General features: G+C 41.2%; 1 protein-coding gene across 4 annotated transcripts in view; it reads left to right on the top strand.

Annotated features, from left to right (window-relative positions):
- Nucleotides 1-13,342, top strand: part of PLSCR1 (phospholipid scramblase 1) — a 26,891-nt gene extending 13,549 nt beyond the window's left edge. For all 4 annotated transcript variants that reach the window (XM_025209641.1, XM_014522088.2, XM_025209639.1 and 1 more), the window contains 6 exons: nt 511-680; nt 1,681-1,723; nt 3,073-3,293; nt 5,071-5,232; nt 8,213-8,368; nt 11,138-13,342. In XM_025209641.1, coding sequence (XP_025065426.1) covers nt 511-680; nt 1,681-1,723; nt 3,073-3,293; nt 5,071-5,232; nt 8,213-8,368; nt 11,138-11,197 — 812 coding nt within the window. In that variant the 3' untranslated portion in view covers nt 11,198-13,342. The remainder of the gene's footprint in view (nt 1-510; nt 681-1,680; nt 1,724-3,072; nt 3,294-5,070; nt 5,233-8,212; nt 8,369-11,137) is intronic.
- Nucleotides 13,343-16,029: the final 2,687 nt, after the last annotated feature.

The raw sequence follows: 16,029 nt of genomic DNA on the forward strand, positions 1-16,029 counted from the left end.
CTTTCCCTCTGCAAGGTGGAAGATGGACAGCTGGTCCTACATGCTCAATGCCATGAGGGGCATGGAGGAAGAGGTTTCAGTCTCTGGTGATATGGTGGTTTTTTGTTGCTAACAAGTGTTTCATGTTCAACCCCTGAGAGGACCACATACCTTTGCACTTTTACCAATTTCTTTTTAATATTTATGCAATAAAGGTTTAAAAAGTCAAAAGAAAAGCGTCTCTCTTTCCTCCCTCCCCACCCTCCTCCTCCCCCTTCTTCAAACCAGTTTGGAATAAAACAGTGTGGAAAAAAATTCTCTATTCATGCTGCAGACAGCTAGAAAGATAGGAGCTAATGTCATTATCAGTCAAGAGTCCACAATATTTAAGTCACATCTTGACATTGATGCTGAAGCTCTGGGATTGCAGTGATTTTTTTTTTTTTTGTCATGATACATTTACACTTTTCTTTTTAATATCTATTTTTCAGAATTTTATTCCGGTTTTATTTTGCTCTTCCCATAAACTAGGTGCTCCTGGACAAGCTAACTATGTCTTCCAGGGCCACCCAGTAGGAACTCCATATGCACCTGGGGTGCCCCCAGTCCAAAATCAGCCTGTTGGGCCTGGTGGGGCACCCTGGATGCCAGCACCACCCCCTCCTCTCAACTGTCCTCCTGGATTAGAATACTTAAGTCAGGTATTTATATTCTTCACTTTACTCTGATCAGAAAAAGCAAAGCTACTGGGTAACTTGACATGTTTAATCTAGTGGGAACTGGTGGCTCACAGGATCACGTGTGGTTTTTCTTTTGGAGGGAAGGAGAGGAGTGCATTTACATCTTTTGCACATGGGTCAGTTGTCAGAATTATACCAGACCCATTGTAACTGAAAGAATTTACCATTTTGTGGCTTTTCAGTAGCTCATTTTGTAATGTTACAGACTCAGTTTTAGGACATGAGTCATATGCTCTGGTTTCTTTTTAATTTGCTCCTTGCTAGGCAGGAGCAAATTTAGAGGACCCCCCCCCACCCCCCCCGCTGGAATGACTATAGAGACTGCACCGTTATGTATCTTTATGTTGTAAACAGCAGTTCTTGGAAGGATGGTGTACTGGGGCAAGAGCTCATATTGTAATGTGGCAGTGGTAATATAGTCAGACTTCATGCCTTTTGCCATGCCATTTTTTAATAACTAATATTTCATCCTCCAGATATTTTCAAATAGACATAAGAAACTGGAGATTAATACTTTCACCACATTGGTACTTGCTTTCCTGCAACAGTTCAGCAGAATTTTGTTTTTCAGAAAGATTTAGTAAATCCTGAAGCAATATCTTAGTCCCAGCTACAATCCAAAATATTGTTTTGCCAGTAGGGGGAAGGAAAGTGTTGCAGCTCCAGCCCTCTGTAGAAGTCCCCCAGTCCATAACAACTCTCAAAACCAGAGTCTGAATGTTTGAAATTTTGAAGTCTTTTTCCAGGAATAGCTTTTAAGTTGGTCTGCATGGGTGGGTTGGGTATGTGTGAGATCAATTCCATGTGGCAACTGCCAGAGAATCTGACCGTGCAAATACTGATTGATTCACAGATTTTCATTCTGAAATATAATTTTTTCTGAAGCAAAAAAGAAATATTTTGTTTTCCTATTTTTATCTTCCACTTCTCATTCTAATCTGTTTTTTTTAATCACTAACAGATTGACCAGATATTAATTCATCAGCAGATTGAGCTTCTGGAAAGTATGTACCAGTTTTTCAATTAGCACAGTCTTAAACTGCTCTGGTCCATCATCTAGTAACCACACATGATTGTTAAACTTTAGCCTGAGTTAATGAAAAAAATTCTTTGTTGGCATTTCTTTTAAAAGAAAGAGCCTTTATTAATTTTAATGTAATTTATTAATTGCATATCTTCATTAATTCTGCATTATAGTATGTTCAGGGGACAACAGCAGTAGAAGAGGAACAGAGTAGAGTTGTACTTTTGAAGTTGCTTTTTTGAGTATCTCAAATTTAGAAGTACAATTAATTAAATGCAGTAAATAATTAGTATAATGATGCTATCTGTATAATATATATCTATGATCTAATTTATTCACATAGTTATAACTGTTTCTTTAGAGATGTCCCTTTCCGTTTCAGACTTGTCTCATAATTTGGCCTGACATCTGGATGTCTTGCAGTTAATTTTAAATGAACTTGTTTTTTCCTCCAACTTCTTGGTACTCGTGTTCTCTTATTTTTTATCACATCTAGGTTCTCTTATCACTCATGACTTTTTTTTAATGGATGTTGCTTTGGACTGCTTCTTTATTACCCTATGCAACCAGATTATATCCCTAAGTTTTCTTTCCATATCACTTCTAAGACTGTATCCACTTTTGTTCAGCACCGCCTCCCACCTGCCTCCCTCATCCCCACCCTCCCCCAGCTGCCTCCCATTCTTGTCCAGATGAGCACTGCCTATTATATCACTTACTGTGATTACTCTTTGGCTTCCCTACCCCAAAATTTTTCCTTTTGCCTCTTTTCAAAATGGAGCTTTGTGGTCTGCAGCTCTGATGGTATTTTCTCTCTCTTTGGATCCCTCTGCTTTCTCCCCATATCAGTTTAAGGCTTCTTGTTCTTCCTTCAGGGCCATTCACAATGCTGGTCCTCCCTAGTTATCTGTTTTTGTTTTCTGGCTCCTTGCTGCCACTACCTTGGTGCCAGACATATCTGCTCACTTTTTAGCTTGCCTTTCTCAAGACAGAAAAGGTCTTATATAATGTGAGTCAACTGTGCCATAATGTAACAGAAATTAGTCAGTTTAGACTGAGCAGTGGAGAGAATAGTTAGCAGGTTATTCATAATATAAAGAAACATCACAAATGCATACAAAATTATGCAATATTGTCCCCCTTTTCACTTCTAAGGCAGTATTCTTTTTGGATTGTAAACTCTTCAGTAAAAAGGCTTGAATCTTCACATAAATTTCTCTAGAGATTAGCACAGTGGTTTCCAGATTCTGACTGGGGTTATGCTACTTTTGGTGTTTACATTGATAGAATCACTCAGCACAAACTTAACTAAACTGTTTTACTTTTCAGTTATTACTGGTTTTGAAACAAACAACAAATATGAAATAAAAAATGCCATGGGACAAAGGGTATACTTTGCAGCAGAAGAGAATGATTGCTGTACTCGCAATTGTTGTGGACCATCGCGACCTTTCACCATTAAGATTTTTGATAATATAGGGCAAGAAGTGATCACATTGCAAAGACCTCTCAGGTGCTCTTCTTGCTGTTGTCCTTGCTGTTTGCAAGAGGTGAGTTGTTCCTTTCTAAGTCTTTCTTTAGTGTTAAATTCTTTTGGGCTTGATTTTGTTGGTGTCAAGAGGGGAGATACAATAGGACTGATTTCATCTGAAACTTTTGGGGAAATATCAAGTATGTGTGTCTGTCAGTGTTTCTTCCAGTGTCTGTCATGACTTCTGTGATCCCTTTTTAATAGAACTCCTAACCTGGTCAGATAATGCTAATTAAGGGCTTAATGCTATGTGTGGTTCTTGGAAGGCAAACTGAAGTATTCTTCATTGACTTAATATTATCCATGGAAAGTTCATGCATAACAGCTTTCAGGATTGAACCCTAATGAAGCAACAGTTTTTAATCCAAAATTCAAAATATCTTCACATTCCTAGGCCCTCACTAAGAGTTTCCACTGAAAGACGTACAGTAATATGCTGTTTTCTGTTTTGAATTCCAATCTGTCGAAGCTTTGTTTCTCCCAGAATTTCTTTTCTTTTCTTTACTTTTTCATGTTCTGTCTTAGCAGGCAAACTTAAATCAGATTAATAAAATGATCTGCAGTTAATTTAATGTGAGCTTGGGGTATACAATAATATAATGTTAAGGTGAAAATTGTAGTTCTTATGTATTTGGAAAACATCACTAACAAAAATAGTCTGACTAGTCCAGTATCTTTTGGTTCTGTTTGAGTCTTTGTGCTTTCAGGTGAATCTGCTTGATTTTTTTTTTTTTTTTTAAAGGAAGTTTCCTCACAATATTTGTCTGTACCAAAGATAATTTTATAAGAACATTAAAAATTCTGGCATACTCATTAGGCCTGTGTGAAGCTTTGGTAGCTGATTTGATTCGGAGGAGATTCAGGGGCTGAATCTCTGAATTGAATTGGGAGCCCCATTAAAAGGTCCAAATCGATACGGAGATTTGGGCAGTCCCCACTCGCAGCTGCAGGGAGCTGGACCTGGGCTCTGTGCTGGAAGGGGGGGGGTGGGGGGGCTGAGGGAGGGGACCATGGGTGGAGCCCCGCCAGGCCCAGGTGTCTCGACACTTAAAAAAAATAAATAAATAAATAAATAAGGCCCGCACTCACTGGCTGGAGCAGTGGTGAATGAGGCCTCTGGGGCCTGTCAGAGCTCCCCCCCCCCTCCCCCCTGACTGCAGCAGGGGGCAGTGGGGATCGCCCCCGCCTCGCCTAGCATCCACGCAGTAGCTGTTGCATCACGCAGGTGCTGCATGGCTCAGCAGAGCACGGTGGGGCTCCATGTGCTATCCAGGAGCTCGGGCTGCTTGGGCTGAGTACTTCCAGGCTCTGGGTGACTGCTGGAGCTGTCCCAGCTTGGGGACAGTACGTGGTACCCTGCTTATCTGCACTGCACCCATATGATGCAACAGCTGCTATGCGGGTACCAGGTGGGGGGAGGGGGGGCAATACCCACTGCCCCCGTGCTGCATGGGGGGGGGGCTCTGCAACGAGCCCCAAGAGGCCCCGATCACCACTGCTGTAGCTGGTGAGTGCAGGGCTTCTTTTTTTCTTTTTTTTCTTTTTTTTAAGTGCTGGGATGCTGGGGCTGGGTGGGGCAGCCATGCAGGGGGCTGGGGGAGTTGTCACCACCTGTTCAATTCAGAGGAGATTCAGCCCGACTCAGCGGCCGAATCTCCAAATCTAATTGAATCACTGGCCCTCCAAATTGGCCAAAGCCGAATCAAACATTTGCTGCTTTGCACAGGCGTAATACTTATACAAATGCTTGTCCTTTTTATTTCCCTCCCTTCCCCCCGCCCCCTTCTGTTTTGAAGCTTGAGGTTCAGGCTCCTCCAGGTACCCCAGTTGGCTACATTACCCAAGACTGGGACCCTTGTGTGCCTAAATTTACTATTCAAAATGAGAAAAGGATGGAAGTATTGAAAATCACTGGTCCATGCATTGTATGCAGCTGTTGTGAAGATATTAATTTTGAGGTAGGTAGTAAAGTATTCATCTTTCTTCTGTTTACAGTTATAGTTGTCATAACAGTTCAGTGTCTGTAACTAATTCGTTTCATTTTGAAAATGGTCAGATAATCTCTGCATTACATTGTACTGCAATTTATAATAATTTAATGTTTTTGATCCAACTGATTACACAAAAAGATCTTAAACACTAATCTTGATATCATAAATATCCAGGCTTCCAGGTTCATCAAAATAAAGTGACTTTTTTTAGATGGAATTATTTATTTGGATAATTTGGATAATTTAGCAGTTCCATCCTGTTGAAGTAAAATGTTGTGCACTGGTTAGAATGCATGTTGAATGTTTTGAAATTGTTACACAGGTCATCTGTCTTTTAATTCAGTTGAAATAAATAGTAAATTATATATATGTACTTACATATGTAACTTGTTTTTACAGTAGGATATGATAGGACAGTTTTTCCCCTATGTCTACCGTACTGAGTTTGTTTTAAATTATAGCTTTCTTGAACTAGTTTTAATCATCTAGCTGAGTTAGGATGATCCTGTTTGGTCATTTAAGTGGATGTGATTTTCAATTCCTGTAATTTTATATTAATTTAATGAACTCTAGTTTCATAATCCAGACTTTTTAGAATGCAGCTATGTAGTAGCAATAAATGTCTACAAGATCAGTCTAAACAAGCACATTTTAGAAACTGTCATGTTTTGAGGAATGGCTATTGCATGGCATTGAACACTGACGATTTTTTTTAACATAATTGACATGTAGTTTACACTACTTCAGAAAGGTAGGGTGTATAACTTTTAATTTCCTGTGGACTGTTGCTTGATATTGGGAGAAGATGCCTTCAGTCATACCTTCAAGGGGCCAACCTTTCTGCCTGGTATGAGGCTCACCAGTTGATTGATTCTGCCTTGTGGCTGCCCGTGCAGCATTCTGCATGGGGCTGATCCCTGCCTGGGACAGCCTGCATCATGCTCCCACCAACGGCCCCAGCCATTGCACACAGCTTCCTGGCGTGGCTGCTACCACTGCCGCTGCTGCAGCTGCTCGGGTACTGCTCAGTTGCCCTATCTCCAGCAGCTCCTCTTCCTCCTCCTGCCCCTGCTGCACCACTCCAGGCAGCTTTTAGCATAGGGAAGCATCAGCAGTTGTGGTGGCGCATACTGGGCAGCACATGCCCAGCTCAGCAGGAGGGAAGCTGCAGCAAGGTGGGTTCCGCCAACGTGCAGGGCTCTAGCTCCAGCTCCCGGCCACCTTCCACCCACTCTGCCTGCCCAGCATAATGAGTAGGCCCCTGGGGATGCCCGAGTGAGTTGAAGGCAGCCCTGATGAGAAACTGCTTGCTGGCCAGGGCTGTGGCTGGGGCGGTGCCATCAGTAGGAATGTGATGGGTGCAGGCAGGCTGCCCCAGACAGGAATGGGTTGGGGCTTGGCCCATGCAGAATGCCACAGGTACAGCCACGGGCCAGATGGGGAGGGGGTGACCTGTATCTGCACCACATCAGCCAAGTGAGCTCTTCTGCATGCAGCCCCCAGCCTTCCCTCTCTTGGTACTTGCCCAACAACCCCCCCCCCAGCTCCTGGGACCAAGTGCACAGGCAGCTCCCCCACACACATATGTATGCACAACCACCAGATATACCCAGTCCCCCACATCTACACACACAATGTTCAAAAGTAAGACTTCATTTTGAGCTGTTTGCAATGGATTCTATATGAACTACTCCAAAAAACATAAGTAAGGACAAACATTACTTCTTGAAATAAAATTAAAATACATTGTAATTTAGAGGTGCACCGATACATTGGTCCCATATTGGATCAGCATTGATATACAGAAAATTGATAGCATTGACAGTCGGCTTTTTTTGGCTTATGTGGCCAATTTAAATGCTCTCTGCATGTGTGTAGCCATAGCTTAGTGTGCAGGGGGCCAAAATCAAAGCCTGGCAACGTGGAGAGCATCAGGGTCCTGCTGGTAAGTCTGTTGTGGGGGAAGGGGCATGGGGGGTGGGCAGACTGGGGCCCCAGTGGTGAGGGAGGGGCTGGGGCTGGGGCAGGCACTGCACAGCTGGGGTGGGGCATGGTGTGAGACAGAGCCATGAGTAGCTCGTCTGGAGGGGGCCGGGATGGGGTAGTGGCAGGGCAGGCTGCTGCTGTGGGTTGAGGCGGTGCTGGGCTCTTCCCGACGGAGGGGTTGGGCCAGGGCTGCGTTCAGTGCAGGTGGCGGCAGTGATGAGAGGGGGACTACAGCGAATTTTGCCGAAGCTCCCCTCCCAGCACTGCTGCTGCCCACCCTAAGTGCAGCCCGGCCCAGACCCCTGCTGGGAACAGTCCAGCGCTGCCCTGGCCCCAGCCCGCAGCAGCAGACCACCCTTATCCCGCATGCAGATCTAGGGGCACACGCCTCCCGTGCCCTCCTGGGGTGCGCGTAGCAGCAAGAGCCAAGCCTCTGTCCCATGCGCCACCCTGGCTGTGCAGTGCCTGCCCCTGCCCTACTCCCTCCTTCACCATGGGGGCCTCTATCTGTCCATCCCCCCTCCCCCACGCCCTTTCCCCCACAACAGACTTACCAGCTGGACACTGGTCTTCAAGCTGCCTGACTGCATATTGGCAACTGGATCAGTACTGGTCAATATGACTCGTTAAAAATAGGCTATCAGTATCTCTTATTGTTGCACCCCTAGTTATAATAGAAGATTGCTGTTTAGTGTGTGTGTGCATATAGTTTGTTAAAATGTCGTGTGAAAAATTTTGTGTGCAGGCCTTGACAGCTCACCAAAATTCATTACGTGGCCTGCCAGCTAAAATAATTGCCAGCTAAAATAATAATAATTGCTGACTCCTGACACAGACAAATTTATCAAGTGCTGTAACGTGTACAAACAAACAAATGCCATTGAAATTTTTATGAAGCTTTAGAAGTACATGTGAAATTCTTATGTTGAATGGTGCACTTTGACACCTTGTTTTATTTCAGGTGAAGTCAAATGAAGATGTAGTTGGAAGAATTTCTAAGCAGTGGACTGGATTTGTAAGAGAGGCATTTACAGATGCTGATAATTTTGGAATCCAGTTCCCAATGGACCTTGATGTTAAAATGAAAGCTGTTATGATTGGTGCTTGCTTCCTTATTGTAAGTCTGTAATTCACTAATTTTCTAATATCCAAATATAAACTTACTTTTTATCCATATATTTGAATTGTACTAGTATAAGAGTCAATCCTGGGCTCACCGAAGTCAGTGGAACAAAGGATGAAGCTTATAGAAAGCATGGCAAATTAATTTTTCAGGTGATGGGTTTATATTTGAAATCTGAAATACTAAATTAAATATGAATGGCTGCTTTTAAATATGCGAATAGCCTTATTAGTTGATACTAGTTCCTGTGATGCCTCATTTTGTTACTGTGCCATAAAGATGCAATATCAATTAAGGCTTGGTGGATACATTTGGCTGTTATGCTAATTACATAAGCTGATCTGTTGCACTGAAAGCTAATGTAAGGATGCTTCTAGCCCAGTCCATATCACAGGAGTCTCATAGAGTTTGGTCACGTATTACTTTCTGAAAGCACTGTAATAGTTTTGTGCTACTGATTAGGAATAATGAAAGAAAAGGAGTGGAGGCAACAGTTCAGAGAGGGAAATGCCAATGGTTCACCTTCGATAATAGTACTTCCTTTGTTATCAATAAGGAATTGAAAAATTGAACCTTTTCATGGGTATGTTGTGTATGTGATTTTTATCATGCAGATACAAATATTAAGGATAGCACTAACTAAAGTCACAATTTAGCAACTTGTAAAAATGTGAGAGTCCCATCAATAGCACATGCATTGAACTGACACAGGATTGATCCTGTGCTCAAAGTTTAAGCATGTGTTTTTACATTTCAGAGAGACCCACATTATACCAGGAATTGTAAAGCACTAATAAACAAGGCACATAGACATAACAACTACAGTGATTCTATAGCAATACAAGTGGAGCAGAACTGTTCCAGCTTTAACCCTGCTTCATCCAGGGATGTATGTACGTAGCTCACTGCATAGTTACAGGCTCACAAAGACCTCAGTTAGAGCAGAACAGCTGCTGCTGTGTATTCACAAGGAGCAGAGGCAGCTTCCTCTTCCAGTTTAAAGTAACTGTATATATCTATATATCTATAGATATTTTTTTCCCTATACCCATAGTCAGATTTTTCTGTGATTTAATAGGGAGCTTTGCTATCAGGATATGGAATAGATCTAATTAAGACCCACATGTTTTACATGGCCAGGCCAGTCTTAACAAGACAAAAAGTTCTTGTGACCATTTGTAGCATTCATTTCCAAAGCAAAGATACTTTCATTCATTAAGGCCTTAGCCACATGATACACTTGAGACCTGATTAGCCAGCTAATCTTATCTTAAGTTGTAACCTGGCCACATGTTAAAGAAATTCATGGCATCCTAAAACGAGGAATAAGCACAAAGTTGTTCCACAAAAAATGTTTAGTAACTTGGCAGTTGGTTCCTTCGATGGCATTAATTGAATATGTGGCCAGGTACAGCACCTTGGCTGGGAATCTGAATCAGTGGATGGGACTCCCACTTGAAGGGGTGCACCAGGCTCTCCTGTGATGAAGAGTCCCCTCAGCTGACCTGGGCTCCCAGTGGGGTGTGCTCCCCCTGCACCAGTAGTAAGCTGTGATGGGATCTGATGCTCAATCCCACAATCACGCTTCCTGCCATGTGTGTACGGCAGGGCAGAAAGTACAATTGATAAGATCCAAACATGCCTTTACCTGCATGTCTGGCAGGTATCTACATGTTAAAGACCTGCCCCAGCAATTGGTTTCAGAGGAAGGAGATGTATCTCTTATCATGAGACTTGCTAGGTAGCCAAGTGACCTTCACTATATAAAGTCAACAAATGCAATATGTTGATCACTTAATTTTTAGTCAGTGGAGGAATTCTTTAAGCTACAATTCCCATGTAAGGGAGTGTCAGAATGGATAGTTACTTTGTTTTAGAAGCCTGTACACAATGGACAGTCCTACTTCTTGTTTTGGAGGGAAACTGCTGTAATGGATCTGCAGACCACAGCATGACCAATAAGAAAGTGTGTCGTGTGGTGTGGGTTTTGTTTGTTTTTTTTCAAGCAATAGACAGCCCCCTTTGGAAAAAAAAAAAAAAAAGAAAGAAAAAAAATCCAGAGCAGAGAGAAAAATCTGACACCGAAAGATTCAAGTGCCTTTCAAAAGGAAAAATTATCCAAAGCACGTCAGTAGGAAAGCTACTTTCCCCCACCCTCCATCCTGCTCTCTTGACTCTTCAATTTGGGGAAAATCCACCTTTCTTTCTTAAGATTGCTTCCTCAGTCAAGGTAATAATATGCAGTCTCAAAAGGAAAATAAAATGAATAAAATAAGGGATAGTGTTTCACACTACTAATGATTGACAGGATGACTGGTCTACTTTGGCTCAAAATCAAGCAGGAACGAGTATATTGTAACCGTTCTGTGAACAGAAGGATATATATATATATATATATATTTTATTTATTTATTTATTTATTTTTAAGGTAAATTTTGATAAATGATGCTTCATGTCATGCAGATTCCTTCAGGTCCCTCCTCCACCCCCACTTCACTTTAAAAATAGTAAACTGAAAAGCAGAAATTGTGGCTGCTTTGTTTTGAAAGCTGTGTGGTCAGAAGCCATTTATTAGACCTTATTACTAACAAACAGATCTTCTAAGAAACTTTTAAGCCTTGAAGATTGCATCAATTGATCCAAAACACAGAAACACTATCTTGAACTATCTGCAAAATAACAAAGATTGCTGTGAGTTGTATAAATGGTATTTCAGAAATCACTAATTTATGATTGTTTTGTTGTTCCTCCTCCCCCATTTAGGATTTCATGTTTTTTGAACAAACTGGGAATAAGAACCAACGAGCAGGAGTGTGGCAGTAAAATCCTGGGTCGGATTTGAAACATTTCAACAAAGAGGAAAACTCTATGCTACTTCATAGTCTTTCCAAAATATGCCACAAGGCTCCTGTGCCTGAAGATTTCAAAATATCTTGCTTGTTTGCTATTTTTGTAATCTAAAGATTCTATTATATATTTTTATTTTCAGTATCAAAATAAGTCTAATTGTCTAAACAAGTCTAATTGTCTATGCAAATCTTGTTTATATTTTATAATGTGAAGTGTATGTCACACTTTACTGTGAATATGACAAGCTTTTCTCAAGATTTTTGAGCACTTAGTAGGCATTCCTCTTTACTACTGAAACATGTAGTTAACTTCTGTTCTAGACATGTGGTTCTGAAAAAACCTTCAAGAATTCTTATATGAAAAAGAGCATTTCAGTTGTGTGTGTGTGTGTCGACACACACACACAGAACACAAATATATTTATCATAAAAGAAGGCTGGACCAAACTTAACAGAAGTATAGCAAGGGTCTAATTATTCTTCTATATGTATCTACACGTCCACATTTGCCCAACAGTTGATGTGTCTCACTGTGTTTTAACCATATACTAGAAAAATTGTACTATAATCCTTCATCTAATTCATTTCCACAAACTCAACAATTACTCCTAGGACTAGGGCAAATACTCATATGTTGAAAGAATAACAACACTAACTTATCCCTCATTGCTGTGATCACATCATTGTTTCTCTACTACTTTTCATGGCTGTTGGTGAAGCGAATAGCTGTCTCGGGTATATAAGGGTTGATGAGTGTGTGTATGTGTGTATAAACACACACACACCCCAATTTTTGTATATTTCTAAACATGGCATTTAGGTATGGAAATGGGTAGATACAATAAACATAGGACCATTCTGACATTTTATACAGTACTGTCAATTTTTAACATCTAGTTTCTGTCTTATAACCATTCTTGTAAACTGTGTTTTTTTTATTTGTTTTCTTTCTTGTGCTTTTCGGGAAAGACAGAGGTGGACAAATTAATAATTAGCTTGCTCCTAACTTTTATCCCAAAGGCGCAGGCATCTGGGTTATAGGGGTTGTCCTAAATTAGGGAAAACATTTTTCTGAGTGAACAAATGTCCACTTAAGATTCAAAGTTATAGTAGGATTTATAAATGCTGAAATAATCCTCACTGATAACAGTCTGCAGTTAGTTGCACCTAAGCTGATCTAATGCCTTTTCCACTTTGAGTGAAGCTGCTGCATTTGCATCACTTCTAAACTTTGCCTTTCCCATATTAAAATATAAATAACATCTTCTGCTATTGCTGTTGATGTTGCCAAAACAAACCAGGACTGTTGTATGAAACTAAGATCTAGTGCTAAGATACTAAGAGTAGAATCTCCAGATGTTCAGGAAAATATGTCTTTAAGTTCCCATGAAGTTGGGGCTGAAACCCCTGGCATCACTTAAAGGAGCTGCTCTAAATCATTCCAGGTGGTGTATAGTCTGGGGCTGTTCTGTTGATTGGACATTGCTTCTCAAACCTACTTTCCTGCAACAGGACCGGAAGTAGGAATCCTGCCAACTTTTTTCTTTCTCCCTGCTACCACCTAAATGAAATTCCAGCTGCCATCTACAGAAAGCTCTTCACCAGAAGTACAACAGAAGCAATAAAAAAAACAAGGGTTTTGGTCCATGCTCTTCTCTGAATGTAATATTCAGAGCTAATTTAGTAATAAAGTGGGAAATGCAAGCTTTGGGTCCTGTTGGATTTCTCCTAATTTTACTAAAATATATTATGAAGAAATTAAACTAATGCACATCTACTCTGAACCAGTTATGGGCTCAGTTGTTCTTGTTTTGTAGGTAGGTGATTTACAGACTGTCAGAATGTTAATCCACCATATTACATCAAGTTCACAAGAAGGTTTGTTTATATATTGCACTTATCCAATTTTTTGTTTATATTCAAGTGCTTATTAAATTCTGCATTTATTTCTTCTGATTGACTTTTATCTATAATATCTCCAAGAAAAGTACTAAAGGTTTTTGTTTTTCTTCCTTGCCTCTTGTGTTAAAAATTAAAAAGGTGTTGCCTTTCTTTTTTTTGTGCGGAGCAATGTAAGTTCTTTATTTTAAATATAAAGTTGAGAGAACCCAGTTATTAAATACAAATATGTCGTCAGTTTAATTTATTTTCCAATGTCAACTTTATTTTTTTTTATTGAACTCTTGTCAGCAGTCTTTCCAGTAGAACTGATTTGTTTTGCTATATATTTTCAAGGGTTTTTTCATTTTCATCTTTAGCTTGACACAAGGCTGTCTAACTGGTAATCCTCCAAGTGTTAAGGTGTGAGAATCAATATGTTGCCTTTTCATTGGGGTGATCTTCCCTGGGGTTGGGTAAACTGGCTGCAGTCTGAGGTTTTGCTATCAGGACTGATGTGGTTCTCCTGTGTCAAATGAGGTAATCCTAAATTCTGTCTTCCACTGTTACTGCATAGCAGTAGTGCCCAGGGCCTGTAGTCATGACACAGTTGTGCTAGAAGTTGTAAAAACACATGAAAGGTTGTCCTTGTCCCAAAGAGTTTCAGTATGAATTTAGAGCCACTTAATAAAGTACTCGGATATTATGCTAATCCTGCCTTTGGATGTTTTTGACCTCCTGAGTCGAAGTAGCTGCATGCAAGATCCAGCAGTAACTTCTCCACTAGTCTGTGTGACAGTCATAAATTTGTTACAGAAGGGTGTTAGCTGTGTTCGTCTATAGTCAGGCAGAAGCTAGGACAGGGTGTTACTTTAGAGACTGACCAGCTCTTAGAGGCATGAACTTTCACAGCTCATGAATAGACTGGTAGAAGGTAGGTATTATACAGAAACAGGGGCAGGGACACTGCTAAGAAGTAAAAAGTGGGTTAGTTAGTTCAGCTGAAATGAACAAGGTAGTTAGCAGCGTGAAGGACCCTGGAGTTAACAGCTAGCCTAGGTAATGCAGTAAGAATCCATAGTCCCTGTTGAGCTCATAGTTAACACAATCCAGTCTGTGGATGATTCCTTGTTCCACAATTTCATGTTCAAGTTGTTTTTTAAAGTTACAGCTATTCTGAGGTCAGTGGGCAGGGAAGTTGAAACATGCTGCCGTGGGGTATTGTGGATTTCTGGAATTGACATTGAATTAATGTCCATGCATTCTTTCATGTAGGGATTGCCCCATCTGGCCAATGGAGACAGCAGAAAAGCACTGTAAGAAGGTGATGGTGTATATGACATTGGTGGAGGAGCAGGTGAATGAACCCGCAGTGTTATACTTTGTTTTGTTTGGACCAGTTATGATATATGTGTTGATGAAGGAGCACAGCAGGCTTATGGGTCTGCAACAAGGCCTGGTAGCTTGGTGAAAATTGGAGATATGTAGTCTCTTGCTGGAAATATATTGTTTGAGGTTGGGGAGCCAGGACATGGTTGTCATGTACCAGGAGGGATTCAAGTTCATTACTGATGTGTCAGATGTGTTCAAGCTTGGGGCTGTAAGTTATGACCAGAAGGATTCTATTGTCATTGTCACAGGATTGGTATTGCAAGCAGGTTGGAGCAGGATCTGAGTCTTGCTTTGGGGTTTGTATTTTAAGTGTAGGAAACCCTTTTCTAGATCCCTGAGGTATGTAGCTTAATGGAATTGGAGCGGTGTGGTTGTAACAGATTGGATGTAGACAGTAAATCTAGTGGTGATCTTAGGATCAAAGCTGTTTGAGAGGAGGTAGATGTAATGGTCAGTTGGTTTCTGATAAGGTATGGCAGTAATGTGACTATTACCAAGTTTCATAGTGAAGTCCATGAAATGAATTTGTTGGGTGAAATACTCAAGAGTCAGTTGATGGAGGGCTGGAAGTTGTTAAAGTCCTGATGGAATTACATCTTCATTGTGTGGACACAGGAAAGAATGTATAGGGAAGCATGCTGTAAAATCCCTGATCTCTTACATAGGCAGAATCCCATGGCTGCTTACTCATTAGGGTGTATCTTGGTATGGGTATTACACATCAGCCATCTACATACAGGTCAACATCAGGCAATCAAAGTGGGGGTAATATATGGTGATATCTAAAATAACAGATATGGGAAGTGACTGTAATCGTATAACAGAATGCAGGGCTGTACAGCTTTTGAACTGCCCAACTCCTTGTGGGCAGTGTGTTCCCTCTGTCCCTCCTCTCACTCTCCACAGCTGCAGAGGAAGCATAGGCTTTCCTTGCTGCTGTGTGGGTAGCACCAACAGTATGACTGGGACCACGGGCTCCCTGGACCTCAGTGATCCATGCTGCCTCACTCCTTATGAGCAGATGAGGGATAGGAAGTAGAAGCTGAAAGACAGAGGGGGAGCTTGGAGACCCTGTCAACAGCAGCAGCAAGAGTGGTGGGAGGAGCAGCAACTGGGCAGGAGACCATGGGCCAGCTGTTAACCACTCAGAGGCTGCATGTAGCCCTGAGGCCACTAGCTACAGGTCTGCTTTAAATTGCTGAACTTCAATGGGGTCCATATGTATATGGCACTACACTCTTAACCCTAAACAATGAAAAACCAAGAAGCCCTTCCAAACCTCTGTTGTACTCTAGCCCTCTTACTTGCTCAAGCACTTTAGATATTTAGATTCATGACAAGATCTATTTATTGCATTCAAAAAGTACAGAGAAGAACACATGTAAACACACAATTATAATAGAAGTGACCATATAATTCTTGCTACCAAACTTGTGGGAAACATCCAAGGAAAAATTGTTCTCAGGTGTAACTTAGTTTTCATGCAATTACATTAGGTATGGATTTGGAGCCCATAGGTGACTGGCAGAGAGTGCA

Source organism: Alligator sinensis, unplaced genomic scaffold, assembly GCF_000455745.1.
Source record: "Alligator sinensis unplaced genomic scaffold, ASM45574v1 scaffold39_1, whole genome shotgun sequence".
Lineage (NCBI taxonomy): Eukaryota > Metazoa > Chordata > Crocodylia > Alligatoridae > Alligator > Alligator sinensis.